The sequence below is a fragment of the Phasianus colchicus genome, chromosome 6, assembly GCF_987193195.1.
Source record: "Phasianus colchicus chromosome 6, bPhaCol1.hap1.1, whole genome shotgun sequence".
In the NCBI taxonomy this organism is placed as follows: Eukaryota; Metazoa; Chordata; class Aves; order Galliformes; family Phasianidae; genus Phasianus; species Phasianus colchicus.
The window spans coordinates 5569495-5596843 of record NC_143441.1 but is presented as its reverse complement, the minus strand read 5'-3'; the positions used below and the strand labels follow the sequence as shown (position 1 = coordinate 5596843).

General features: G+C 40.3%; 1 protein-coding gene and 1 long non-coding RNA gene across 9 annotated transcripts; one reads left to right on the top strand and one right to left on the bottom strand.

Moving 5' to 3' along the window:
- Positions 1–308: 308 nt before the first annotated feature.
- Positions 309–19275, bottom strand: PPP1R17 (protein phosphatase 1 regulatory subunit 17). Its single transcript, XM_090142254.1, has 5 exons — positions 17881–19275; positions 11297–11408; positions 9264–9416; positions 7892–8053; positions 309–845 (listed from the first exon to the last, which is right to left on the bottom strand). Exons 2-5 carry the CDS (start codon positions 11376–11378, stop codon positions 766–768), a joined length of 477 nt encoding a protein of 158 aa, XP_089998380.1. The 5' UTR covers positions 11379–11408; positions 17881–19275; the 3' UTR covers positions 309–765.
- LOC116238592 (uncharacterized) lies at positions 2775–27349 on the top strand. 8 transcript variants are annotated; one of them, XR_016467628.1, is made up of 9 exons: positions 2775–2951; positions 3636–3802; positions 12225–12414; positions 13443–13512; positions 13665–13789; positions 15645–15715; positions 24070–24199; positions 24941–25050; positions 26353–27349. It is a non-coding gene; the product is annotated as an uncharacterized LOC116238592 (long non-coding RNA). The 8 variants fall into 8 exon arrangements; XR_016467627.1 differs by lacking the exons at positions 2775–2951; positions 3636–3802 and adding an exon at positions 8543–9184; XR_016467629.1 differs by lacking the exons at positions 2775–2951; positions 3636–3802 and adding an exon at positions 11417–11961.

The following is a 27349-nucleotide window of genomic DNA, read 5'->3' as shown; positions in this document are numbered from 1 at the left end:
CTTTGAGAAAAAAAAAAAAAAAGAAATCAACATTCTACACCACTATAATAGGCAAATGTTGCTCTTCCCAGAAGTTTCTTTTATGAGAGCTCTGTCGTCAGTTCTGTTTGATGTGCCAGTGCCAACAGCCCATAGCTGTAAGCTTTTCTACGACAGTAAATCTACCCTTTTCTCCTCCCAAACACCAGTCATGAACAGATACAGGCCCAAGAAGTGTTTGCTTTGCATTTCAGGAACATCGATCACATCAGTAATACGTGTGGAAATATTTACTGTGATCAGCATTATTCCGATGAAGGAAAGCTGGATGAACGAGGTGAGATGTCAGAAGAAAAATGCAATTTGAATCAGTAGTTGATATTTGACTACCCTGTGATATCTAGTGGTATCATGCATTTACTGACACCCTGTTATCTAGTGCCAACTTCCCTGGATCGATGGGGCCTTTGTGTCAACTCTTACCACCACACTACAAGGTAGTAGATATAGTCTCAGGTGGATCCCCTGAAGACAGAAATCCTGGGAAGCTGCTTTAGTTAACCAAGAGAATCCTTCCAGCCCCACATGTAGGTGAATTTTCTGTCATCTCCTGTAATGCTTGCTGGGATTTCATGAGATGCAGAGAAGCACTTGAAGATAAATTAAATTCAAGTGCATGCTTGAAAAAATTATTTATAAAAATGAAAGGACTTCTTTTTCTATGTGCTGCCACTTTGAATGACCCAGAATTATTTACACTGCAATATTGGAAATATCACTGTAATTTTAACTGGGGATTGTGTCTCCATCCTTTTCTTCATCTTCCATAATCGCCGTTTGCTTTTCTTCTGTAAGCAGCTTTGTGCCTTAAAAACAAGGGGGAGAGAGAGAGAAAGAAGTAATGGATTTAAAATGCCACTTCCTCATAATATATCAGGATATGAAGAATTTTTTCCATCTGCTCTAATTTTTTTGATCCTAAAGTAGTTTTTCTAACATCTTGGGAGTTGCTCCTCATTTATTTTTGGGACATCCTTCTACTTATGAACTAGAATTGGACAGCCATGTTTCTAGCTAAAATTAACAAGCACTCTTAAATTAGCATATTTCTGCTAGATGTGAGGAGAGACACTGGAGATTCATTGGGTAACCTGTTTTGTAAAAGGGCTTGGGAAGCTAAAAAAAAAAAAAGATCCTGCAAGATGAAATAAATGCTATAAACTAATTTTTGTCACTGAGTCGGTCTGTGTGACCGTGTACGCATGCTTGCTTTCTCTATGTTTATAACAGTATTAGTTTTTGCAAATACAGATGCTATATGAGACAAAGAGAATAGCCACGTCAAGCACCATCCCCACTGAAGCTACAGCGTATCAATAAATTCCAGAAGCAACAGAATTAAGACTGACATTAAAATGGACTCAGGTATGTCACTGAGGACTTTGTGCCAGTATTTAGATTACTGAGGCCAGAGATTTGGATATGCTGTGAAGACTGTTCACCCTGTAATATGAGGACAAAAATAGGGCTTCATCACTATCGCGAAGGCACTGATGAAAAATACGACATAAAACTGAAAGTTTGATTTCACAGTTAAGGGCACAACAAGGGGATTCTATAAACCAGATTCACTAGAAATACATATGCTGTGTATCTTTCCACATGTATTTCTTTCCTCCAAAGCTTTTCTTGATATTATAAGCAGCTCATGGATCCTACCTTCTACAAATCTCTCACATATCTCCTTTCTTTCTTTCTCTCTCATACTTGAAACGGTAAGACCTTGAGGCTCTTATGTGATGCAGTGATGTCCCAGTTACTGTAGCCATTCTTGTTATTAGAGATTAAATTAATAAAGCAAGGAGGGGACAAGGAAATACATTAGGAAATATTCTTGATCTCTATTTTAACACTTTGTGTTGTTTTTGCCTGTTTCCAGTAAAAAGCAAGAAGTAAGATATAGTTTATGGCCACCTTCCTTGGTGTAGAGGTCAATACAGTCTAAAAACAGGATGAGGGTAACCATTGAGTAGAAACCAACAAAATCTCTCCATAATTCAGACTCCTGGTGTTTGCTTTTAGTCTGCACCAACCAACTGAGCTGTTTGGTCAAACCAACCAGTTTTGCTTCTTTCTGCATTGAAAGCGTTCTGAACAGAGAAGGCTTTCAGCCTTCATGAGGTCTGAAAATAGAGCAATACCACACAGGAAGATTTTCTTCAACTTTGGAGTTTTTTCAAGAGGGGATGAATTAATGAAAATATTACCCTATACCGGTCTTCATTTTATGTTACTTGTTTCTTGTGAACCAGATGGTTTCACCAGACCATGAGATAAACTGAAAGGTAAGCATGGAGATTATTTTGAAATACAATGGACTTCATTTTTTAAAGTAGCAATAGAGTAAGCACCACTGTTAATAGCAAATAATTATGCTATGTTATGGAGATGGATGTAAATTTTCCCACCTTGACTACTATTCATTATAGATAATTCAGAAAAATGCAAACTTTTTTTTTCTATTTTATTATTTTTTTTCTTAAAGTATTTGAACTGTGAAAGCACAACTTAAGCGCTCCTAAAACATGAAGTCAGAATGGATCATTTTATCAGGGTAAACTCAGGAATAAGAGATCAGGAATGTAGGATAAATGAAGCTGCCATGTGTTTGATGATCACATCCACTCTTACTCTTACTTGAATACCTCCAGGGAACCTGCTTTAGTAGGGGGGTTGGACTAGATAAATGCCAGAGGTCCTTTCCAACCCCTCTCTTCCCCTAAAATTCTGTGATTCTGTGAATTACAAAGATGTGTTGAATTCTGATGGCATGATTATGTCTTTCTAGAGCAGATGCTAGAGACATCTGGGAGATTGCAGTCAACCAGAAGCCCTCAGCTCTCAGCTGGACCTGCAGCAACAGCATGCCAGATAGTTACCATGATCAATAGCAAGATGGTACATCATTATCAGTGAGTAATTCTGGTGATTGATGAACTCCAAAGGTTGCCAGTAATGTTCAGGACTCAAAAACGAGAGGAGTATGTACCCTTGAGTGGCAGGTTACTTACTTTCTAGAACATGGATCAGCAGCCATTTCAAGAAAAACTACACGCATTTAAATTCAGACTTGTAACATGAATCAGTGGAATGGGATGTCTTAAATAAAATTATTTCTCTAACACTGGGAAAAGATTTTGAGGGGTTTGACACAATGCTGTTTATCACTTGTGGAGAGAGTGTGCTTAACAGAGCACAGTTTGCAAATTCCAAGTTTGAAAGTGTAAGTAAAATGTGGGAATTTGGGAACATTTGTAAATCAATCTTTCTCTGTTTACCATTAAGGTAAATCATTTTGCCTCCCAGTCTTTGTTTTCCAAGCTGTGCAAATTATGAAATGCAGCTCATCCCACATATCAGTTTTAAGGATTGGTAGGTTGTTCTATTAATATCTGCCAAGAGACTTGACAAAATCAAGTAGCATAGAAATTAAGTGCAGGCATGTTTGCCTGAGAGAACTTGCAACTACCTGCAATTTTTATCTAGAGACACTAGGAACAAAAAGACTCTCAGAGACATGAGAACTTCTATTAGGAAGCTCGGAGATAGGCAAAAAATGTTGGCTTACACCAAGCATTTGCCATGTACCACCTCAGATCTCCTCCTGGGATGTAAACCACCAAGATGACATCAGTTCCACTTGCCTGCCTACAGACCACTCCTGCAGCTGGGCTGGAGGATTACTGGAGTGCTCCAGCCATAACCACTGCACAGAAAAAGGGCTGTTCTGCTTCTGCAGTATGCTGAGATTTTCACTGAGCAGGTGAGTTGATATCCTAAAGAAGCTACCTTAACTAGTTTTGCTCCTATATTTGCTGAAACACACAGGCCTGATGATCTCACAAATGCTTTAGTTAAATGAATACACTGGCGGATGAGGATGGCAATAAAGAATGCTCCAGAGTGGAGAGCTGGCCTTGGCTGGGATTTAAATCACTTACTGTTGTGTATGAGGAAAGAAAGCCATTAGAACAGTGGTTGTGTTTGATCTTGTTGTCTGATCACTTCAGAAAGCCAAGGCATTGACTGGTTGAAGGGGAACCAATGGAGATCTCTGTTCCAGGCTCAGCTGTACACATAGGTCACAACATAATTTCTGCCACTTCACTAGGAGGTTGAAGCCTAAGTATGTTTAGAAGAAGGGGAGGATTTTTTGATGCCCAGGATTAGACATTTAGGTTGTCTCAAGCACAGATTTCCTCACTACTACAGACAATAGGGAGATATGAGTTTCTTCAGACAACAATGCAGACATCCTCATCCATTTCCTAATTGTACCATATGTTTCCGAGGTGTAAAACCAGTTCTACTTCACACGTGGATCGTGTTATCCAGCAGATACATTATTTTTGTCATTCCCTATGTCCTGTTTGGCTTGCTTTATTTGCAAGGGTCTGTGGTCACCCAAGAGAGACAAAGAAAGTACTAGAGCACTTGTGACCTATTGGCCAAAGCCAAGAGGGATAACAGCTGCCCTTTCAATGCATGTTCACGACAAAGCTATTTGTGTGGACAGATGCTTAAAAAGGTAATTAATGTTCCTGTTACTACAAACAACTGAGCGGAGTTTTTCATGCTGCTTATGATACAACTGAAAGAGGGAAGCCTGGGAGGGACAAAAATGGGAGATGTAAGAAAAGGGAACAACTCAGTCACAATTCACAAATGATACATGCGGCACTGAGTGTGCTGCTCACTGCTGCAATGGCAGGACCAGGAGAATGGGGACAGAAAGGTCCTTCTATATTTATTTAACACACGTAGCTATGCTAGGGCTTCTCAGGTCTCCAAGTCTATAATTCAGATGCTATTTTGCACCGCCATTCCACAAAAGCTCAGCTTGTTTATTCTCTGTCTGCTACATGATGGGATAACCCTGAAAGTAAACAGGCAGTAAATACTGGACCAGCCCTCAGCCACAATGAGTCACTTATTCACAACAAGACATGAAGTTGCCACCAGCGACAGTTCAAGCAGCAGAACTGTGTATGTTGGTATATCTTGAAGAAAAAATGTACATCCTAAGAGCAAAGACAGAATCGAATTCACATAGGCTGTTTTGCCCTGGAGAGGAGCAGAAGTTTGCCAGAAGGAGTCAACCATTAGAAAACAGACGCATAAAGCAGGATCTGGAAGGAAAAGTCTGCAGGGGAAGGAAGCATCTGGAAGGCTGCTTTGAATTCATGCTGAGTGCTGGACAGTATATTGGATAGTGTAGATAAGGAGGTGTAATTGGAAGTGTAATTGAAAACTTTAAAAAATGAATTATTTTCTGTCATTCCCCTGTGGCAAGCGAACACACTTTGAAATCTGCCACACTTCTGAAAGTTACTGCATTTTTCCTCTTTTTACTGTGTTCTTCCCTTTTGTGTTTTGTGATTACGAAGCCATGTGAGGACTAGAACATTTCTTTTGCATCAAAAATGTATTGACTTCTCTTTCTATAAAAACTTTTAAAGAGGAAGTCTTCATGGGAGGCAAGAGGTGAAGATGATTAAAATGATTCTCATTTCTCCTTCAAATGCCTACTTGAGTTAATTAATGCTAGGCTACAAATAAGAAATAATAAGTGACTAGATGCTAACCATAGTATTGTTGAGATGTGTCAGGGAAACAATTTACCCTGCTGCATCCCCTGAGCTAGCAATTACTTTCAAAACAAAACGCGAATCAAACATTTCAGCATTGTCACAGTAAAAACATTTCACTTTTGATTTCTATCAAACATTTTTCACTTTTAGATTCTCCATTGCATAGATCCTGAAGTCCGAAGGACACACAGCATCTTGGAAGGTGCTAAAATGGCTGAAGGCAACTTTTTTTGAACTGACCAAAATAATCCCTCAACAGTCTTCCAAGGACCACAGAAAGAGTAGGCTTCATGCATTAGGCACATTTGTTACAAATTATTTGATAAATTTGGCCTCTACCTCTGTTTCTGAATTGCTCTCTTAAAGACTGATTTTTTTCCTAATTATTTGTCATGTAAAATTTCAGGTAATTTTCTTGGTAATTTCCTTGAGCGATTATATCAGCAGTTAATTATCAGTGCTCTATATAAAATATTTCAAAGTGGAGCATTTGCAGTTGGGCTCAGAAGTTTTATGATGAATTTCTCGTAATTTCCCTCAGCAGATGACTGGACCATTGACTCACTTGCAGCATGCTGCTTTAATGATGCAAGCCACTCAAGTGCTTGAGTTCAACAAGCCAGGAGCTAGCATTTGCTAGTATTTGCCATGCTTGCTGCCATGATCATGATCTTACAAACTTAGTCAGCTTCCTTTGTTCTAAGGACCCCCATAATGATTAATGTCAGATGGTTAAATGAAAAAAAAAATTACTGCGTGTTTGAATCAGTGGTAAAGAATCAGATCTCTCCTATGAAGAAAGATTGAGGGAACTGGGCTTGTTTAGCTTAGAAAAGAGAAGGGGAGAATGGGGAGACCTCGTTGTGGCCTTCCAGTATTTGAAAGGAGCTTATAAACAGGAGGGGGAATGGCTGTTTATGAGGGCAGATAGTGATAGGACAAGGGGGAATGGTTTTAAACTGAGACAGGGGAGGTTTAGGTTGGATATTAGGAGGAAGTTTTTCACCCAGAGGGTGGTGAGGCACTGGAACAGGTTGCCCAAGGAGGCTGTGGATGCCCCATCCCTGCAGGCATTCAAGGCCAGGCTGGATGTGGCTCTGGGCAGCCTGGGCTGCTGGTTGGCGACCTGCACATAGCAGGGGGTTGGAACTGGATGAGCACTGTGGTCCTTTTCAACCCAGGCCATTCCATGTTTCTATGATGCTATGATTCTGTGATTCTAGATTTACAAGGAAAGGAGATATCTACAAATGAAGGCACTTACTATGACTGTTGAAGCCATTTACACACCTTATATTTTTTATCTGTGCAGAAAATTCCATGAGTACATAAAACTCAGGTGCTTGATGTATTCAGCTGTTGCTTAGTCACTCAGGGCCAAAACAGCTGTCTCAGGACCTCTTCAGCTAGCTAGTATGTCTCATTGTTGTAGTAGTGCCAACCCACAGCAGACCTTGTTTCATACTAGAGTTTCCTGAGGGAATTGAAATTTTCAAGTATCAGCACTTGTTTTGAAACTGAGGCTTGTTTGTTTGCTTTTTCCTTCATTTGTTCATTCATTCATTCTTTTGCTCCATCCTGTGGTTAAGAAACAGCTGCTGTGCTGGTGTATAGCATACAAACTTGCTTGTTTCTTGCACCCATGGTTAGTAGCAGTAATTAACACTTCCACAGCGCTTTACATATTGAGAGACCTTCAGAAACATTGATGAACTGAGGCTTCTCTGTGATAGAAAAACATGGGAAACCCAACAAACAAAGGGTCTTAGGGCCAAAACATGGATGGCTGAATCCATATGCTCACTGAACAAATTAGCTGCTGCACTGTGCATTGTGCCAGAAGCACAGAACTGTCTTTAAGGTGCAGTTAACTACAAGTTCACAGCTTGGTTTCCACAGTGTAGATTCAAATTAACAGGAAGTTCATCAGAACAGCTTTGCTCCAGGATATTCAAGGCAATGTGAGTTACATGACCTTAAAATTTGCAAGTGCTCTAGTTTGAAAAGGAGGGCAGTGGTTGGATTTTCACAAAAAACAAGATAGCCTTTAAATAAGATAATCAAGTGATATCTTGTCTTCTCTCACTCCCCCTTCAGGTCTATCTAGAATGAGTAGTGGGTACAGAAAAGTCTTTCAATGAACCACCACACAAAATACTGGATATTTTGACCAAATAGGTCCAGTTCAGCAAATGCTGCTGTGTGCACTGGGCAGAACAACCTCCATCCAGCCTAGGAGCAACTTCAGCTAAGTTTCTTACCTATTATCAAAGGTGGGATGTGTATTGCAGGTGTATCTTTTCTCCTGGGCTTTTTCTGCTCCAGTTCGGTGATTTGAGAGCCCTGACTCACTCTCTCTCTCTGTGGCTTCTCTGAGATACCATACCTTTTCAGCAGATTATCAGAAAAGTCTGAAAGTATGCCTGCAGGCAAGAATTAAAGAAAATGTCACTTCAGATTTGTTTACACTGAAGACATCTGCACCTGTATGATTTTCCCAATGACAACTAATACCACTATGCACTTTCCCAATGAGTGCATAATCTGCTCAGCATCGTGTACATCCTTTTCTGGCTTTGCAACAGTGCACATTTCCCTCAAGTCAATTACATCCCATAGAGTGTAAGCAGTGGTGGTCTGAGGCTAGCTGGTCTCTGGCTGTATGCCATGGGCTAAGCTGTAGCCCATCAGTAATCATGGTGAAGATGAGTGGGATCTTCTATTTCCAGAAACTTAGATATATTATCAAAGCGGTTTAATCATATGGATGTTTAATCTCCTTCTCATGAGTTATATGGCTACTCAGAAATTGCTTCTTTAAACTAGTGAAATGCTAATTCTTCATACAGTGACTACTTGGGGTACAAAATGCAGCTTTCCAGATCTGAGCGATTTCCTAAAAGAGAATTACTGAAAGGCAAATATACGTGAAAGCTGAAGAGCCAGGGGCAAGGAGTTAGAAATACTGAAAAACCCCAATGCTTGTTTTTCACTCCTTAAGTGTGAACTGTTGGAGGCACACAGGAGACCACGCAGATGGTTAGTGGTTAACTCCTCTGTATGTAGCATGGGAAGAAGTCAGTGCACTTGATACAAGAGCACAACTCAGTCCCCAGGGAGCATACAAGGAGTGTTTGTTAGCAGAGGAATGAGATAATCATTCATTCCCCCTGCTGATCCTGGAAAACCACCTGGTTTCAGGGACACCGCTCCACACTCTTCCCTTCCCCAGGCTGATGGCATTCAGCTCTTTGACCTACAGAGGTATGTCAACGTACAGCAGCACAGGGCATCATACAAGGAGTTCCTTTGTCACTGCGGTGGTTTCTGGCTTTCCTAAACACCCAGCCTTTGCCAGAATCCCTGCATGCACAAGCATTCCGTGATTTCCAGGAGGAGCAGGCTGCAGCCGGCCTGCATGCCTCTCCAGCTTCCTCCCAGAGTCCCTCCCAGGGCAGGAGGAGCCGCAGGGCACAATCTGGATCCTCCCCATTCCCCTGCCTTACTGGGAGCACGTGGCATGGAGTTCTGTTCCCGTCTGCTTCCACGGGGATGTAAGTCGGTCTGTGGACCTTTGCCCACAGCTTCAGTCCACTCTTACATAGTGAGATTTCAAGGAGATGTGCTGCTTACCTGTTAGGGGTGGTGGGGTGTGTATAGCTGGTGTGTCTTTTCTCCTTGGCTTTTTTTGCTCCTGTTCAGTGTTTTGGGAAGGCTGGATAGTTTTACCTTTTCTTGGTTTCTTTTTGAGATCACAGCTCTTAATCAGCTGTTCTGAAAGATCTTCTGCAGAAAAAAAAAGGGATAGAGAGTGAAGCAGAGGGGAAATAATAAAACAGATGGTGAAAAGAAAAGCTTGAATAATACAGCTTTCATCCGAGAAGACTGAAATGACTGTGGAGAAAGAACTCCTAAGTAGAAAGTCAGTACAGGAGGCCTCTGTGCCGTACTACGTGGGAGCTGAGTGACTTTGGTGGTCCTTGTGCTTTGTAGGTGGTAGGTAGGCATAAAGCAGGGGATGGAGCTGCGGGCAGCGCTGTGCTGCGTGGCTGAGGAAAGCTGCAGCATCGTCGTTCCGCTCAGCTCTAAGCGTGGGGCTGTTTCTTCCAAGAGTTACAAGGGCACTTTTGTGAGGGAAGGATTTATCTGCGTGAGGTCAGTCGGAGGTACTAGCAAACAAAGCCGGCAGATTGTTCCCTTCAGGAGCTGGCTTTGTGTCCGGAGCCACGGAGCAGTCGGTATTCACTTTTGATTTACATAACATTACGCTGGTTTTTTGGTTTTGTTTAAAATGAAGCTTGTCTTAAATGACTCAGATGGTGGGCGTGGTTTTTCTGCAATGATCTGCATTTCTGGGTGCTCATGCAAGCTGAAAAAGTTAAGTCTAGCCTGTCATTAGCATCATCATGCAAACCAAAGCTTTGATTTCTCAGATGTTTCTTGCTTGGCTTCAGCAGAGTCCCCCAGCCTGATTAACCATCCTGGAAGACACAGACCATATTTTCAGCCCTCTAAGGTTTCCTGAATGGTATTAATGAACTCGTTTAACCTCCTACTGCCTCCGATTCCCATCTGTAGACGGAGACTAGTTCTGTACTTACTTAAATAATATTTAAGATCTTCTGCAAAAGAAAAAAAGAAGAAAAAAAAAAAGGACAGAGAGTGAAGCAGAGGGGAAATAATAAAACAGATGGTGAAAAGAAAAGCTTGAATAATACAGCTTTCATCCGAGAAGACTGAAATGACTGTGGAGAAAGAACTCCTAAATAGGAAGTCAGTACAAGAGGCTTATTAATAATAATAATGTTGTGGAACAGTTATGTTGAGTACGCCAGCAATTGCAGAAGTGTTGCCTTTGGCTAGAAGTGTGGCAAAGGGACAGGACAAGGATATTTTTCTTGCAGGTCAGACCAGGAAAGTTTATAAAATTCTCTTGGCTAACACTTTTTTTTTGTCAAACACCTGAAATTGTATTGTTTTCTTACTGTCATTGCAAAAGCTAAAAAGTGAGCAAATGTTTTGTGGTTTCTGGGCTTCTGAATCTTTATGATGATTTTGCCAGGCTACAGTGAAGTAATAGCATTTGAAACTGAGGCAAAGATTATGAATATACAAAAAGCACATCTATCAAGTGTGAAGTCTGGTATATAGGTATATGGTGGAGCAAAAAAATCTCTCTTTTGTACTGTCAGTGCAAAAGTTAACATGCGAAATAGATTCAGAAAGGAAACAGACTGAAAATGAAGAAGAAAAAAGTACTTAGCCCACTCCATTAGAGGAAAAGATGGGTATTTAGAATCTGTTACTTAAATTGCATGTAGAATGCCTATTTAGGAAAGATCCAGCTATATGGCTTCAGTTTCTTGTTGTACAAATGAAGAAAATGCTTAGTTTTTTTCTACCAGAGAAAAGAACAATGACTTTTTCATTTTTCCTCATTAATTAACTTTGTTCTAGAGCTTCAGCTAATATTTATATGCAGGAAAGAAAAACACTCTTTGCCTTTCCATCTGGCATCAGAAATGTCAGCAGAAGGTGTAATCTATCAGGTTTCACGAAGACTCACTTGTACTGCTGGAGGGGAAAAACAGCAACTGGACAGGGCCTAATGATGTGTAGACAACACCTCTCCAATTTCTGCAATGACATCATCTAATAACACTTACCTAAATGGTTGCAGTGTGAATCTCGCTTGTCCAGTCTGTCTTCTGGGATATCAAGTGGCTGAACACATTCTGTTGACATCATTGAAATGGGTTTTTTTCTCCCCCTTTGAAACTACAGCACCAAAAAAAAAAAAAAAAAAAAGAAGAGAAAGAAAAGCAGCAGCATGACATAAAACAGACATGTTGGTGTTATGTATCCACTTGCAAGCCAGATTGAGGGAAGCTCTTGTCTTCCAGCTGCTTTCTGTCATACAGTCTGCTGACCTGATTTTGCTCAAGCATGCTAAGAGATGCATATAATCACAGTCTTTGTTACATGTGTGATATCCCATTTTTCCACCTACATTGGTTTGTGCAACCCACAGAAACACAGAAAATATGTTGGCTCTGCAGAAAAATATTGACCTTAATCATCCAGAAAGTGCTATCACATATAGGAAATAAATGCTAAGAAATAGAATATTTTCGTATTTTTTTCTGTATTATGTTCTCAACTGTAAACTAATTGTCATAATTGGTGTTTACTGTGCAATCTAACTTTAATTATGAATGCTGAAGAGTTAATTCTTATAATTCTAGTTATAGATACCCCCAAAGACCCAGATGTGACTCTGGAGGTCAGCCAGTGTCCACAGGCTCTGGAGCCAGCGTGAGGAATGGCCTTGGTAGGAGCACTGGGGACCCATGTCATAAGGCTGCTTAAGTGCCCATGGTCTATAGAACTCTTTGGGGTGCTGTTTTGTTCTTCATGGTTTTTTATCCCCTCTTACGCACAAGTGTAGAAGGCCCTGGAGTCCAGCTTCCTACCTGAGAATCCCTAGCATTCCCCAAAGGTTTGAAGCTTTGAAGCTACCAGATGTGGTAGTTTCCTGCTCATAAGCTCTGTTCTCTGTTTTGGGGGAATAAGAGCAGACTGACTTCCTTGTAGGGAACAGGAAAGCAGTGAAGGAAGAGAATCAGCAAGAGACTGCATCAGCAGTAGAAGAAATTGGAAAAAGATGAAGGAGAGTAGATGGAGGTGAAGAAGAAGATAAATAACAGAAAAAGGTGAAAGAAAATGCAACCAGAGAAAAACAGAAAGGAGGAGGACAGGATGAGAGAACAGGAGACTGTACTGTGTGAGTATATTTTGATCTTGCTGCAGTCCAAGAAATTACCTACAATATTTCTCTGAAAATTGCAGTTGTTTGTCGGCGAGAAAGTGAACATTAGGTCAGTTAACCTCATTTCTATGACTAAAACTTGCATCTATATTAAGAACAATTAAACCTCAGGCAAAATCTAGTAACATAAATATTTGCCAAACAAAATATAAAAGGTCGCAATCATACCATGCAATGAGCTAGTCCTTCAGGGAATGGAAAAAACATGTCCTAAACTGCAGAGACTTCAAAGTAAATGCAACAATATTAAATTACAGTAATAAATGTCAGCAGCGTTGACTCATAATGTACTTAGGGAATTGACTACCATACCATACATCAGTATTTAAAATTCACAGAAATTTGTAAAATTCGATGCATTCATAAATACCTACTGAATAAAGCCTGGACCAGGGGTTCAACCACAGAAGATCTGGCCCAGTCCAGCATCAGCTCTGTGCTAAAGGGTTATATCACCTGGAAACTTTGTTGGCCTTTAGCAAAAATAAATAAAATAACAGCTTTCACTTAGGAAGACCCTTCATAAAGAAATCTTTGAATGCATCTTAGCATGGTATGGTTGCTCTATTTATTGACTGTATAAATAATTTGTAGCTGAGGCTTAAGTCATAACAGTCAGCGTTTCATTTAAAACATAAACATATTATCTGGCCATACGAAAGGTCACACTATGCTTTGTGATTTGATGGAGAAACTGTTTGTTTCTTCAGTGCCATTTGATTTTATGGGATTTGATTAAGTTATGCTGGCTGTTAGCTAAATATTATGACTGTGCTGGTGATGTTCTTTCCTGAAGATTGTCCTATTTAGAAAGTTTTCAGTATAATTAAAGATAACATTTCAGATTATGGACTTTTTAAAACAAGTCTTGGGTGAAAAAATGTGGAGATACATAGTAAAATCTACTTGTATGATCAGTAATAACTTACACTGGCTAGCCGTGCCTTATAAAATCTAATTAACTTTGATTTGATTTCTCTAAGTTGTTTCATTGATTTGTTTCACCTCATGAAAATCAAGTTTGTAAAGAGACTTCATCTACGATTGTTATATGTAAGTATAAGACTTCCTTGTTGATTTTTTGTTAATTTAATAGTTAGAAAAATAATGTTTTAAAATAAATCTTTTAGATCTGTCTTCATCTTTTCACGGTCACAGATGACAAGCCCACAGCAACTGTAGTTCTTTAAAATATGCCTTTACAGGTTAACTTCTTACCCCTTTCATTTTGAAGTTCACCCCACAGAAAACTTTGCCTTGCCCACCAATATGCCTCCACACTGCACGTTGTTGCAAAAGAACACAAAGAAAAGAAGGACCAGAATGCATGGTGAGATTTGATGTCTTGGGTCTATGGATGTTGCATACAATGTGTGAATTGTTGAGTGATGCCATTTCCTGCTGCTGTGCATTACACAAAGGTCTTTCATTCAAAAAAAGGAGGTGATGTATGTGAGGATTGTAATGGTGCTTTCCCAAACCACTAAAATCAATTCCAGACACTGAAGAAACAGATTCCCCTGTAATGTTTCATGTGGAAGGAAGACTACTATGGTGACTGCATGAAGTCATTAGTATGCCTTTACAAATGGAAGCACATTCTCAGATTTTAGTGTGTTAAGTGCAGCTCCTTTCCTACCAGCCTTCATGCTAACAGTTTGCACTCTGCTGCAGTCAGTCACCTTTGTAGGTAATGCCTGCCTTTTACATGGAGGACTGTGATTTTTTTTCTCACACTCTATTGTATCTCTCAACATAATGAGCCACATTCATCCTTGGTGCAGCTTTAATGCTTGCAGTGAAGCTCTAAATCACACTCAGCAGGAGACGCTGTCTAAAATGGATATAGATTTTTCCATATGAGTTAGAATTCAATAGTCACTTAGCTTGAGACTACCTTCTGTACAGCACAGCCAGGCTGTAACACCATCCTGCAGAGCAGTGTGCTCAAAGGAGTCACCTGTAGTCTCTTACTTTTGGGAAATGGCAGAGCAGAGGTGCCTTAAATGCTTCTGAAAAGGCTGAGAAAGAGTTCTGTGTTTTTCCTTTGTAGCTTTTTTTCCTTACTTATTTGGCAGTAAACAGGGTGGACTCAACTTACAGACAGAGAAAAAAGCAAGGAATAACAAGACAAGCTGAAAAGTGTTGATATGACTGAAAGCTATTTCAGTTTTGTGTGGATTATTTATCATGCTGGTCGTTGTCATATAACAGGACTCCAACATGCACTCTTGTAAGAGATGAGGATTCATATGGAAAATGTCTGAAATTTTCTCTTCCTAAAATGCACCTTTGTTATAAAGTAGCTTACAGCAAATGCTCTGAATTTATTAATTAATTTACTCTTTCAGAAGTCTTTGTAGAGTGCTCTGGCATGGGTACACAAAGGGGCTCCTACTACTCACTGACATAGTTCTAAAGCATACGTACACACACATACACGCAAATTATAGGATTCCTTTCTTTCCCTAAATTATGGGGCTTCATCAAACAGTCCAGCAATGCATTTAATTCCAGGATTCAATTACATATAAATATTTTGCCTAGAGATGGACAAAGAGACCAGGTTTTTTTTTTTTTTTTTTTTTTTTAACTATTTTGGTGTATAGTTGGTTTGATGTATGAATACTTATCTCAAATGATCAGGCTGGAGCTTAATGAAAACTCAGCAAAGATACACTAACAGAGTTCTACCAAATAACAGAGTTCTACCAAAACAATTTTAATCTGTAGAGGTACTTTGCTCATGTGACATTCAAGCCATCTTGAAATGAAATCTCATGAGAAAAGTCTTCCTTATAAGACAGGAAACAAAAGCTGTGAGAATAAATCCAAAGAGCTGGAATTTTCTCATTTGATCCTGACCTAAGTACAGAAGTGGCTTTGGTTAGACTAAAGTTGCTCTGCATTTCTTGCTTACTCCTAGGATCTGAAAGTCTATAGGTGCTAGGCTGCTACATGGAAATTATAAACATGTTGATTTGGATCTAAACTCAAGATACAGTACCATTCTCAAAGAAGTCATCAGTAGATGACTGTAATCACCCACCAAATGGAGAATTTTCTGACCTGCAGTTCTTATCTAAGTTTACAGGGACTAACTGGCCATAGATATCAGGACTCTTTACCATTAAGGACATCACTTGCTATGTATACAAGTAATTTCCTTTTATTATTTTCCTTAGAATTTGTGAACTTTGTCAAGTCTCCACAAACTCTGCTTCTGAGGACTTCAGCAGACCATCTACCGCTGTCCGTAAGTATAGATTTTTAATATTTATTTATTTTTTATTTGGTCAGAAGAATGTTTTGTTTCCACAACTGGCAAAAACCTCCAAGAAAAAGTATGCACTAGTTTGCAGGCCACGCCTCATCATTAAAGACACCCTTGGCATGTTGACTTGGATACTACCTAAATGAAAGTACTATTAAGAGCATTCTCTTGTTAGTTGGCAGTTGGCAATCTAATCTGAATTTAATTGGTATTTATTTTGATATGTGGATGATAACGTTGCCACCTAAGCCTGTATGATACGAGGTACCTATCTCTTCCTGGACACAGAGCACGTTTCTGCTATGAGCAACATGGTACAGGTCTTGGGGCAGCCAGACAGCCAAAATGTGAAGCTCTGTACTCCTGTCAGAAGGATGAGGGAAGTAGTGGTTCACTCTTTGTTTTTCTTCTAATGGCATTTGTTGTGAGAGAAGTGAAAAGCCAGAGTTCTGGGCTGCCTGGGGTGAATTAGCCCCTTGCCGTGCCCTTGCTTGAGTTGGCTTCAGAGGCCAGAGTGCTACTGGAAGAAGCTGCTCAGCAGCAGAAGTGTAGACAATGGGGGCCCTAGGGTGAGATGGCAAGCATGCATGCTTGTCTGCATCCCTGCATGCATGGGCCTGGCCTTGCTAGCACGCAACAGATGGAAATGGGAACAATTGGGACTATTTCACAGTGCGAAATACAAGCCAGAAGCTGGACTGCAGCAGTTAATGCTCTGAGATCTGTTCTTTGCTACATTGCCCAAACAGCTGCTCAGGCATTGGAGTTTCCCTCTGAGACCAGAGTATCTCTTTCCCTCATGCACACCCTTATGCTCTCCAGACAGGTTCTGAATCTTTTTTTTTCATTCCTTTCCCTCTCTGAGTCTGGTTTCAGTGCACCCATGAGCAAGGAGGGATGGTCAAACTCCCAACACCCTCACCAACTCTTTTCTTTCAGTAAACCTGTGCGGGAGGGAATAAAAGATTTGTCTGTGCTTCTGTTGAGTGTACTCTGCAGGCTCCTATAGTAGGTACCTTATCATTGACAAGTATGTAAAGAGAGACTGAGATACCCTTATTTGGGTTTAGGCATCTTGCACCCATCTTCCAGTCACAGAGCTCATCTGAAACAGCTCACAGGGCATAGGGAACAGTGCTGTGCCTGTGTGTGTTGGGCTCCTCCAGCTTGTGCTCAGCAGAAAGCCTTGGTTTCTCTACAGGCTTCTCTATCTGCACCCACTCCCAGGCACATCTTGTAAACAAGACAAGGCAACTCATCTACTGCTGTTGGAAAAGAAAATAGATGCCCTAAAAATAGAAAGTCTGGGTGTTCTTGCCTCGAGCTCCAAACTTTCTGCTACAAGTTTTGCTATGTTTTTAACATTACCCTATTGAGGTGATGTCTTCCTGGGCACAGAGAACAGCTTCATGCTACTTCTTCAATTATTTGAGCACTAGGCTGCTCTCTCCAGACGTTCTTGTTAGATTAATCTGATATTTGTTTTCTAAAGCGTGCTTAAAACTTCTTAGGAAACATTTTGTTGTTTGAAACCCTGAGTATCCCTCCGCTGAAACCTTCGCTATTAATAATTAATAAATTATTAATTATTATTAATTAATAATAAAAAACGCAGAGATCCCTCGTACTGTCTTGAAGCAGGTTTTTGTGCACTTCTAGGGGCTAGTTCAAAACCAACCCGAAGACTGACTCCCACTACCTCCCATCAACTTGTAGAAAACCAATCCCAACGGTTAAACTTTGAAAACCATATGAGATACTTTTGCATAAGTTCTCGCTGCAAAGTTTTTCTCTTTTGAGAAAATAAATAATGAAGAACTTTCCTTAATTATTTCCTCGTGGTGCAAACCAGCCCTCACATGTGCCAACCCTTTACAGTGGCATAGTGAGTCACAGTACCAGCTCCTTGCAAAGTGTTCACCCTAGTATAGAAGTTAGTTAAAGCTGTTTTCTCTCATGTCTTCCCAAGAATCCATCCCCCATGTTTCAGCCCCAGTATGGCATCACCCTGTATGGGAGCATCCCCAGCCAGCTTCCCATGGGATGGGTGACATGAGATTTGCCTTGCTGGAGGAGAGGGAACTAAAAACGAAAAGAGCAAAGCAAGAGATGACAGAGGCAGGAGGGAGGCTACATGCATTACTCACGGAGCGGTGGCAGATAGATTGTGATTCAGCGTTGGGTTGTCTGGACTTCCAAGGTCCCGAGCTGGGTTCCGTGAGCACTGCTACTCCCTTATCAAGGGAGCAGTGGGAGCGGTTGCTATGGCAATGTCGGGATCAGGAGTCCTCTGGGAGGCTGGGACTCAGCATCCCCGCTCCTCTGCACCCAGTGGGTTTTGGTGGGGGATGCCGGCAGCGCCTCAAGGAGAAGGCATCTCTCTGGTCAGATGCTCAGGGCAGTGGGAGGGATGTGGAGGATTCAGAGTGCAGTGAAGGGAGCCAAAAGGCGAGCCGCAGCTCCTGTGCTGAGAGGCGCAAGGGGAATGGCGAGGGGAGGGAGCGAGGCTGCTGCCGATTGGGACCCAGGGGAGAGCCGAGGATAAAAGTGGAGCAAGCAGGCAGGGCACGTGTCTGGGAACAGAACCAGGAGCACGGAAAGTGACGGGCACGCTGAGGTTCAGCGGTGACTGCAGTGTTTGTGTGTGCATCTGGCCACAGCTAGTTACACAAGCAGGGTATTTATGGGGCCAGGCAGGGAGTCTTCTGCGGCTGCCAGCTGTTTGCCAGTGGAGACCACTCTCTCCTATTTTAGCCCACTGCATTGGATGAAGCTGTTATTCCAACTGAGGGAAAAATATACAAACATGCTTGACGTTAGAAAAGCTCAGGGAGAAACATTCAGTGGTGGGATTGTGAACTGCTCCTCTCCTGGTATGCATTTGCAACAAAAATGCCTTTTTCTATCCCCTTTCATTAAAATATCCTTTAGCACCGTGACTGCTCACAGACTTTTTTTCTTCCCATTATCTTCATATTTTTTCCCCCAGTCAGTAACTGCAGTTCAGCTGCCAGAACATGCTCTGCATGCTTTGAATTAGTTGGGGTTTCTTTCATAAATAATATATTGTACAGATGGCCCAAAGGGGCAAAGTGCTAATTCCCATATCTGAAATTGTGCAGCACCCTCAGGTCCTGTATGCTTCAGACATAAGGCACAGACTAAAGCACTCTAAAGGCACCATGTGAAAGCACTGCATGCTTTTTCTGCTGATGTCTGGGAGAGACGAGCACATTTGTTACCTTGCAGGGTATAATTTGTGTGCTTAGGTGGCTCGGAGATTCATTTTTAAAAGCAGGCTCATAAAGGCTTAAATCATTTCTGATAAATGGAGTATGGGTTCAGTACAGTCGGAAATTTTTTGCAAGATTGAAATGTCTAACTAAAAAAAAAAACAAACCCCAAGCAATTTCCAAACCACACAAATGCAAAGCTGCTCTTCAAAAACTGTGTTTTTTCCATTAACTTTGATTTTACTTTCAAAATTGTCAAGACTAGCCTCTTGCATTCAGTTTTAAGTAAATAATTCTTGATTTTCACATTGAAATGCCTTTTACTTAGGCATATAAGTTATTTCTGTGTTTTTGCATGAATTCTGCAAAAAAAATTAGGAGACTGCTGAAAAATGGGGTTATGAAACATGACGAAAATCCCTCAAATCTGCAATGTGATTTGAAACTCAGCTCAAGATTGCCTTTTGCATTTTGTTTTTCCTGTCTGAAACAGTCAGTCATTCCCTGAGGATGAGAAAAACGTTTCCTGTCTTTGCCCCCAGATCCCAAGATTGCTTTGGGAATGTTACAGGAAAGCTTTAAGTGCAAGGAAAGGGGTCTGTCACACTCAGCAGGATCACACATCCAACCCTTTTTGCCTCACACATTTGTCAGGTTCCATGTGATGCCACAAAGCGTATTACTGTAGCAGAGGATTTATCCCAGTCTTTAATAGTGTGATGGAGGATTTACGCCCAGATCTGATATTTTAAATGTTTACAGTTGTTGCCCAGCTTGTAAGAAGGCTGGGACCCCATCCAGTTCTCTGATCCTTCCTGCTCAGTTATTTCACAAGCACAGCCTGGAAAATAGTCTGAGCCTGTAACAAGTCTGCACTTTAACCTCCTTCCCTTCTATATGAATATTCCCATCAGCACTTGGGGAACTCATCTTGTAATTAAAGATAAGCATGTCTACAAGTTTCCAGACTACTGCTTTAGAAGATAGGCAGTGTAGGTTTGACAGATGGGAAAGGAGGAGACAGTCTAATAGAAGCCATACAAACACACACACGCATGTATATACACCTATTACCTACCTATGCAAGTAACTTTTCTATTCGTTTTTGGCTTGTTTTGCAGTTCAGGGCCCCAAGTTCTGAGTGTCCAAAGGGCAGTAAGAAGTTAGCTTTCTCGGATACTTTTTCCTGTTAAAATCTTTCTTTTCTATACAGAGAAGTTGGTTTAGTGAAGCTTTTTAGCATGGCAGGAAAAAGTGAATGTTCCTTTGCAAGATGCACGGTGTTATGTTTATGTTATGTTTGTTGTTGCATAGTAGGTTTTCAGTTGGTTTTGCAATGCAAGCACAGCTGGCTTTTCAGTACTGTGGTAGGTAGTCAAGATTTTTCCCGTCAGTTAATTGTGCTCACAGCAAACTCATTTCGAGTATGTCCCAATTGAAACCAAAACAGTCGTGCCACTCCAGTATGATCCAGTTAAAAACTGAATTTATAGAATGGGAAACCAGACGGTGCTCTGTTCCTTATGTGTGTGATGTTCATTCTAGCATCAGTGAGCCTGCTGCTTGGGCCAGACCATATGGGATATATGAAACATATATCGAGAGAGGTTTTGAGGGCTGTTTTCTGAGGAAATCCTGGCTGAGCAAGACTGTTATTATACCTTGATTCATAATGCATGGGTTTTTTTGGTTTGTTTGTTTAGAAGTATTACATAAAACAAAAATGCCACTGTGGAGGTGGAAGGGGAATTTCTCCAAGTAGATCCCTCAGCTTTGCCAAAGGAAAGCTGAAGCCAACAAACCTGGTACTTTGTAAGGCCTTTAAAATGCTGAGGTCTGTGTTTTTTCATTTTCTGTTCTTGTCTCTGTACCATCATTAAAATAGTTATCCCATGAAAGATTTCTGTACCAGTCCTCTTTAAAATATACTGTTTTTTTAATAAATGATATGGTCAGGAAAAAATGCTAGATGCACAAAGAAGGCTGCTTAGTGCAAAATCTAATGTAAGGCTTCATGCAAAACCAACTTTCAAAAGAGGAGAGAGTGAGCAGAAGCATTGTTATGAGGCTGTCCGCTGTTCAGAATAGGCCATATTTGTCACCTCAGAATATTCAACATCTACTGCAGAAGGCCATGAAAGGCATTATAAACTAGTGTGTGATCAAAGTTACAAACAGGTTTCTCTGTGGCCATGCGAGGTTAATACTCATCTGTTTATGTTAAGGTCTGTTCAGGTTTGGCTGGCACTGTTTTCAGATGAAATAAGAGGTGCTGATAAGGGAAGGTGGAAATGAAGAACAGTTTCATTAGGTTATAGCTGTAAAACTTTTTGGCTTGCTTGGGTTTACTGAGAAAAGAGGGATTGCTTTGCTCCGTTGGTTTGGTTGTTGCTGAGGGTGGCCATAGGGCTGGGCTGCGGGTTGGATGTGGCTGCTTTAGCACGTGATTACAGCCAAGCTAATACTCTGTCCATATAAGCAAATTCAGACCTCATGCTGGCCTGATGTGCTCAAGCCCACATTCAGCCCGTGCTGCTTATTTCTGTGTGAAAGCGTATTGCACTATAAAGAAAGCCTGTGCTAACTCACCTGCATGTATATACATGCCACAAATAAGTTTATATTTGGAGAACTGAGGAACTGTAACTTGTAAAAACTCATTTAATTAGTTGGTCACTTTGTAAGTGTTGTCATCGATTGATTAAATAAGCTACTTTGCAGCCAGAGTAGTTCGATCAATAGATCAATGCAGTGTTGGTTTTTTCATCAAGCAGATTGCTTGTTGTACAGACAGCATTTGTCTTTGGTGGTTTCCCTTTCAGCTGGGAAGGTTAAAAGTGCAGTAGATTGACACCTGCCCTCAATATGCCTAGCTTTTTAGACAAGTGATTAGAAACACAATTTCCTTTTATCTAGAACATGGTTGTCCAAACTGCTGGCTTACCTGGGCCTCACTGAGTGAACAGCAGTTGCCTTGGGCCACGTATAAGTATGTAATAAATGTAATGAATTTAAGTAACTAAGCTTATTTATTAATTATTGAAACATAAGAAACAGAGAGAAACAAAAACATAAAACAAGTGTCCTTGTTTTGTTGAAACTAATCCATCAGGCTGTTTCAGTGGCACTGGTTGCCATTCTTGGTGAGTTCTCAAGGTGTTTATCAGAGACTTTTGATGAAATATGCTTTATCCTTGACAATAATTCTTCACAAATGTATGTACTACCAAAAAGTGACGACATGAATAAGGTGTGACTGTGAAATGAGGGATATTTTTCTCTGGTAAAAGAGGGATTATGAAAGTCTGGTGAAGAGATGTGACAAAATTTTTTGAGTTTGATGTCTGATTGTAACTCTGTACGCTATTTCCATGTGAAAATTCACAATGTATGTACTACCAAAAAGTGACAACGTGAATAAGGTGGTGACTATGAAGTGAGGGATCTTTTTCTCTGGTAAAAGAAAAATATCTCTGTTCCATGTTTTTCATCAGTCCTTATGTAAGGAGGCTTTGAGGAGGGGTTAGTTTTAGGGAAAAGTAGATGTAAGAATCAAGTAAATGGCAGATGGCATGGAAACTATATTCCAGGCAGACTTAAAACAAAGCAACAGTGGATGACCTCTGGCACTTGTAATTTGAACTTTTCCTTGAATGAACAGGTCTTAAATAGCATGGGATGAAAGTGGGAACTAGGGCCAAGTGAGAGGTGCCCTTTGTCTCTGGGAAATGTCTGTCTCCTTTCTTTTCTGAGGCATTAGATTTGTCATACTGTTCCTTATGCTGGAACTGCCATTTTCACCTTCCACTCCAAAGTCTTGCTTTAGTTAGTGAAATTCTGAATCAGTTTCCTGAACGCTGAACTATTAGAAAACAGGCTGTTTCTGTGCCTTGCAGCGTGGTGGCAAAGAGAGGTAATCTAAGCTGATACCGGAGAACACTCCTGACAGTATTTAGGTTTGCATTGCCAATAAACACACTGCATTAGAAGAGAAATAAACTGGGCTTCATTGAAACAAGACTACAAGGCTTTCAATCCATAAAACCTAGAAGCAAAAAGAATTTCACATAAAAGGGTATTCAAAGATAAATTCCAAGAAGCTGAATACTGCCTCTTTTTAAGTTCATTGGGAATCTTTCAGATCAATGCAGTCAGCCTGAACGGTGTTGTGCCTCCTAAGCCTGGTGAAGGTGGATCCTTTCCCATCAATTATTCTTCATCTGGAAGTGGATTCACTTCCCCAGGCTCTACGTTCTCATCATCCACTTTCATCGACTCCTCATTAAATGTCCTCCCCATCAACTCTGGCCTCTTTAGGGGAGGAGGATTCATTGTCCTTCCTAAGTAGGTCTACCTCTCCAGTAAATTCTGCTGCTGTCTTTTGCTGCTCTGCAACTGGTTTACCAGCTGCAGGGTGCTGTTTGTTTGGGGCTCAGAACAGAAGGCAGTGAGGTGGCTCAGAGAAATCTAAATAGCTGCTGTGAAACTTTGCATCTACATGGGTAACCATTGTTCACTGCAAAAGAACAATTTGGATGTACTGTGCAGTTTTGCAATTTGTTAACTTTTATCTGCTGCAAGAGATTGCAGCAGATAGTGCTGCACATTACTACAAGAAAAAGTAAATAAAGAAGCACAAATCTTTTTATTTCTACAAGATAAGATGGCTTTACAGTACATTCTATTTCAAGTATATTTGAGACGTTATTTTCAACTTCTTAGGAACCAAAAATATACGATTTTATTAATACATATACATTATATAAAAATATGGATTTAAATATAAATTATAAAAGTAAATTACTATTATATATTGTATATGCTATTATGTAAATGTTATGTACGTGCAAGAGTTAAATTCTATTGCTTCCTTAACTGAGACAAAATGAAAATGGGGAGGGAAATTTACTGATGTCAATTTTCAATATATGGTTTAGGGACAGTCCTTTGGGTCTGTCCCTAAAAGAAGCACATCAGAATTCTTGGCTGGCAGACAGAAGAGACTTAAAGTTGGTTCTGTGCCAGATGAAGCTGTGAAGTTGATCTGTATATCGTTCTAGCTATAATTCCTTCTGCACCTTCACTCTTTGTTCCTACATGTAGGAGTGAAAGGTTCACAGTGTTTCGGGAACATCCTCTGTGGAGATCAGGGTGCATTGTGTTGTTCAAGAGTGAGTGCTGTCAGCTCGCGCTGCCATCCATAGGAGTCGAGATGGAATTTAGCCTTCTGCAAGTGAGTTAATACATTATATTTTAGCTTTATGAGCTAGAAATTGAAGTTTCCTGTTTCTTGACTGAGCACCTTGCAGCATTAGTATAGCATTTACTGCTAACTTTAACTCTCAATTGCAGTTAGATATTTATTTTATGTTATAAAGGTCATTTTTCATACCATTGTTAGCACTTAATGTAGCATTACTATAACTTTCTCCTGCTCTGTACTTTTCTAAATGCCTCAGCCAACTCATCTTTAAAAAAAAAAAAACAAAAACACAAAGTTGCAGATAATTAAAAATGCAATTAAAAAAAGAGAATCACGCTGTCTTTGGGCAATTGAAGCTGCAATAATCAGAAGGAACTAAGATCTCTTTGAGTAAAGCAAGGTACTTTAAGATATTTATTATGCTGGTTCACTGTGCAGCAGGTGATGAAAATACGACCATGGGCCAGTATGCTGGTGCCCATCCAGTATTTCAGTTACAAAGGCAAACCAGGATTTTGCTGGTCCAATTGCTGAATCACTGTGACTTGAATAAGCAAGCAACAGAAGCTTTCTGAACAGTGACTTCTTAAATGTCAGTCATACCATACATATGTGTAAATTAGACTCTGTATTGGTTAAGTGAAATGGAGAATTTTGTAAATAAAATCTATACTCTCTCATCCTCCATTTGTAGATGTACAGTGATGGAAATTGAAATGTGATGGTGAAATGGATGATCAGATTAACATTCTTTTCTACTTATTCTTGCAGAATGTAGACAAGTGGTCCTTTGATGTATTTGCACTAAACGATGCCAGTGGAGATCATGCACTGAAATTCATTTTCTATGAACTTCTCACACGCTATGATCTGATTTCAAGGTCAGTAGTTACAAGATGGGTCTCTTCTTCCATCTTGCATTTTCTTGTATCTCATTCTTACTCTGCTTTGTTCTATTGAGAGTGCAATGATTTTATCTGTATTTGAAGGTGTATGTGAAGACTTTGCAGTCACTGTCATTTCCCCTAAATGGGGAAGAGAATCTTTCTACAGCAACCAGGACCAAATGTTATTCAAGCAGGACATTTAATTGTGGGGTTCCAGTCCTATCTATGAAACCCAGTGGGAATAACAGTATCATTCTCCTGAGATTCTTAGGAATATCAAGCATGCAAGCAAAAGATGAAAGTATGGCTTGCTACAGATTTCAGAATACAAATTCTGTGTATCTTTTACTCCAACTTTGAACAGAGTTAGGTTTGGGTCACTGAAGCATTGCTCTGAGATGTTTCCCATTGTTCCCCAAAGATTCCATTTTCCCTTTCTCTGCTGACACTTAATCTGGCAGGACTCCTACTTTCTTCGGCTCCTGGACTTCTTCCAGAACTTCTCACACCTGATGAGAAATGTTTGAAGATGATAAACAGATTAGAAATGCATTGCCCCATGATACTTAGTCAAGAGGGAAATAGCTGTGCAACTCTAACGATAGAAATAGGGAGGTTTAGGGTTTACTGCAGGTTGTGCAAAGCACTGAAGAATCCCTGCTGCTTGTTGCATATATGTACAGCTGCCACCATCTTCGTAGTATGCTCCCTAGAAATTCCCCAAATGTGGTTTTATGTCATCTGTCTGTACAGTTGTACTCTGGGAGCCAAAAAAGCATGACAAACCCATAATATAGGAAGACTAGATTTGGCAGTGAAAAACCAGAAGTGTGATGAACACCTCATCACTGAGTATTTCAGTCTTGCTGTATGATACATTTCATTGCAAAGTCTAGAATGTGAGAAGTAAAGCAGTGATATATACTAGATTATTGTGAGGGGATGAGAGAGACCCTCATGTCCTAAATAGAAATATTTCTCCAGGAACAGTGTAACAAGTACTATCTATTACTTTTGTTTTGCAGACAGCATTTCATAGTGGACTGACTTGCATGTGTTTAAGTGCATGTATGATTCATCCATCATGTAATTAGGGATGGGAAGGCCATTTTGAGGAAGTGAGCTTGATTCACTCTCTCTCTTGAGTACTTGTTTAAGGTGTTTTAAGATGCTATTTATTTGCAAAGTACAGACAGTACAAACTGCTCTTTGGAGCCTCTTCTGAAAATGATCTCCTCCAAATGCTAGCTATTACAGGTGATTCTTTCATTTTTAATTGTGTGCTTCTTTTCTTAGATCCCCATTTCTGTCCCGGTGTCCTTTGTGGAAGCACTGGAAGTTGGATACAGCAAACACAACCTAATGCACGCTGCAGATGTGACACAGCAGTCCATTACCTCCTTCTCAAGATGAGCATAGTAGTACATACAGGAGTTGGCATCCTTAATATATAATGAGATTACAGTAGTTTTTGTTCACTAAGGAGATGATCATTATCCACAGTAGAGTCCAATTGTACTGTGGAAAAATGTAATTTGCAGTGGCTGTGCTAATGCAAGTAGAGATTTGGGATTATTTAGAAGAATTTGGGTGAGGATATGGGTAACTGTCTTAGTTGATCAGACAGAGGATGAGTGAAAAACCCAAGCTGAATTCTCCCCTCTGCCACCATTCTCCTGTCTGAGTCTGGTAAGTCAGTTTGTTTGGATTTTACTTCACTTTCTGTGAAGAAACAAATCTCCTAGGCTTTCTTTATACTTAAAGGAAGCAAGGCAATACCTCTAAAAGACAATTCATTCCAATTATCTGGGGATAATGAGTCATTTTCTGGTGATTCTGGGATGCTGATTTCCACAATTTTTTTTACAGCAAAACCAGCTGAACTAGTTTACAATAAAACTAAGGATAGTGGAAGCTTGACAGCAATGATAGGAATGGACAGAATGCTTAAACCTACAGAAATAAACAGCCCATTCTCACAGTGGCTGTCAAAATAAACAACAAATATGTTTGAAGTTATACTATACAGCTTAAAGAAAGATTCTGTAGCGGCTAAGAAACATTACAGTCTAGGTTCCACTGATAGCTCAGGAAAGCTACTAACCCATTCATTTCATAGAGTAGGTGATAGTCAACACATTAAGTGGAGGTTGTATTTCTCATTCTCTTCCTCTTCTACTTCTTGTTACTTCCAAAGGCAGAAAATGGTATGAAACTTTCAGTTTAACCCAGTGTGGCATCTCTTTTCAAGCTATCGCTCACCATTTTCTCGTGGTGTCCCTGAGGCTCCTCG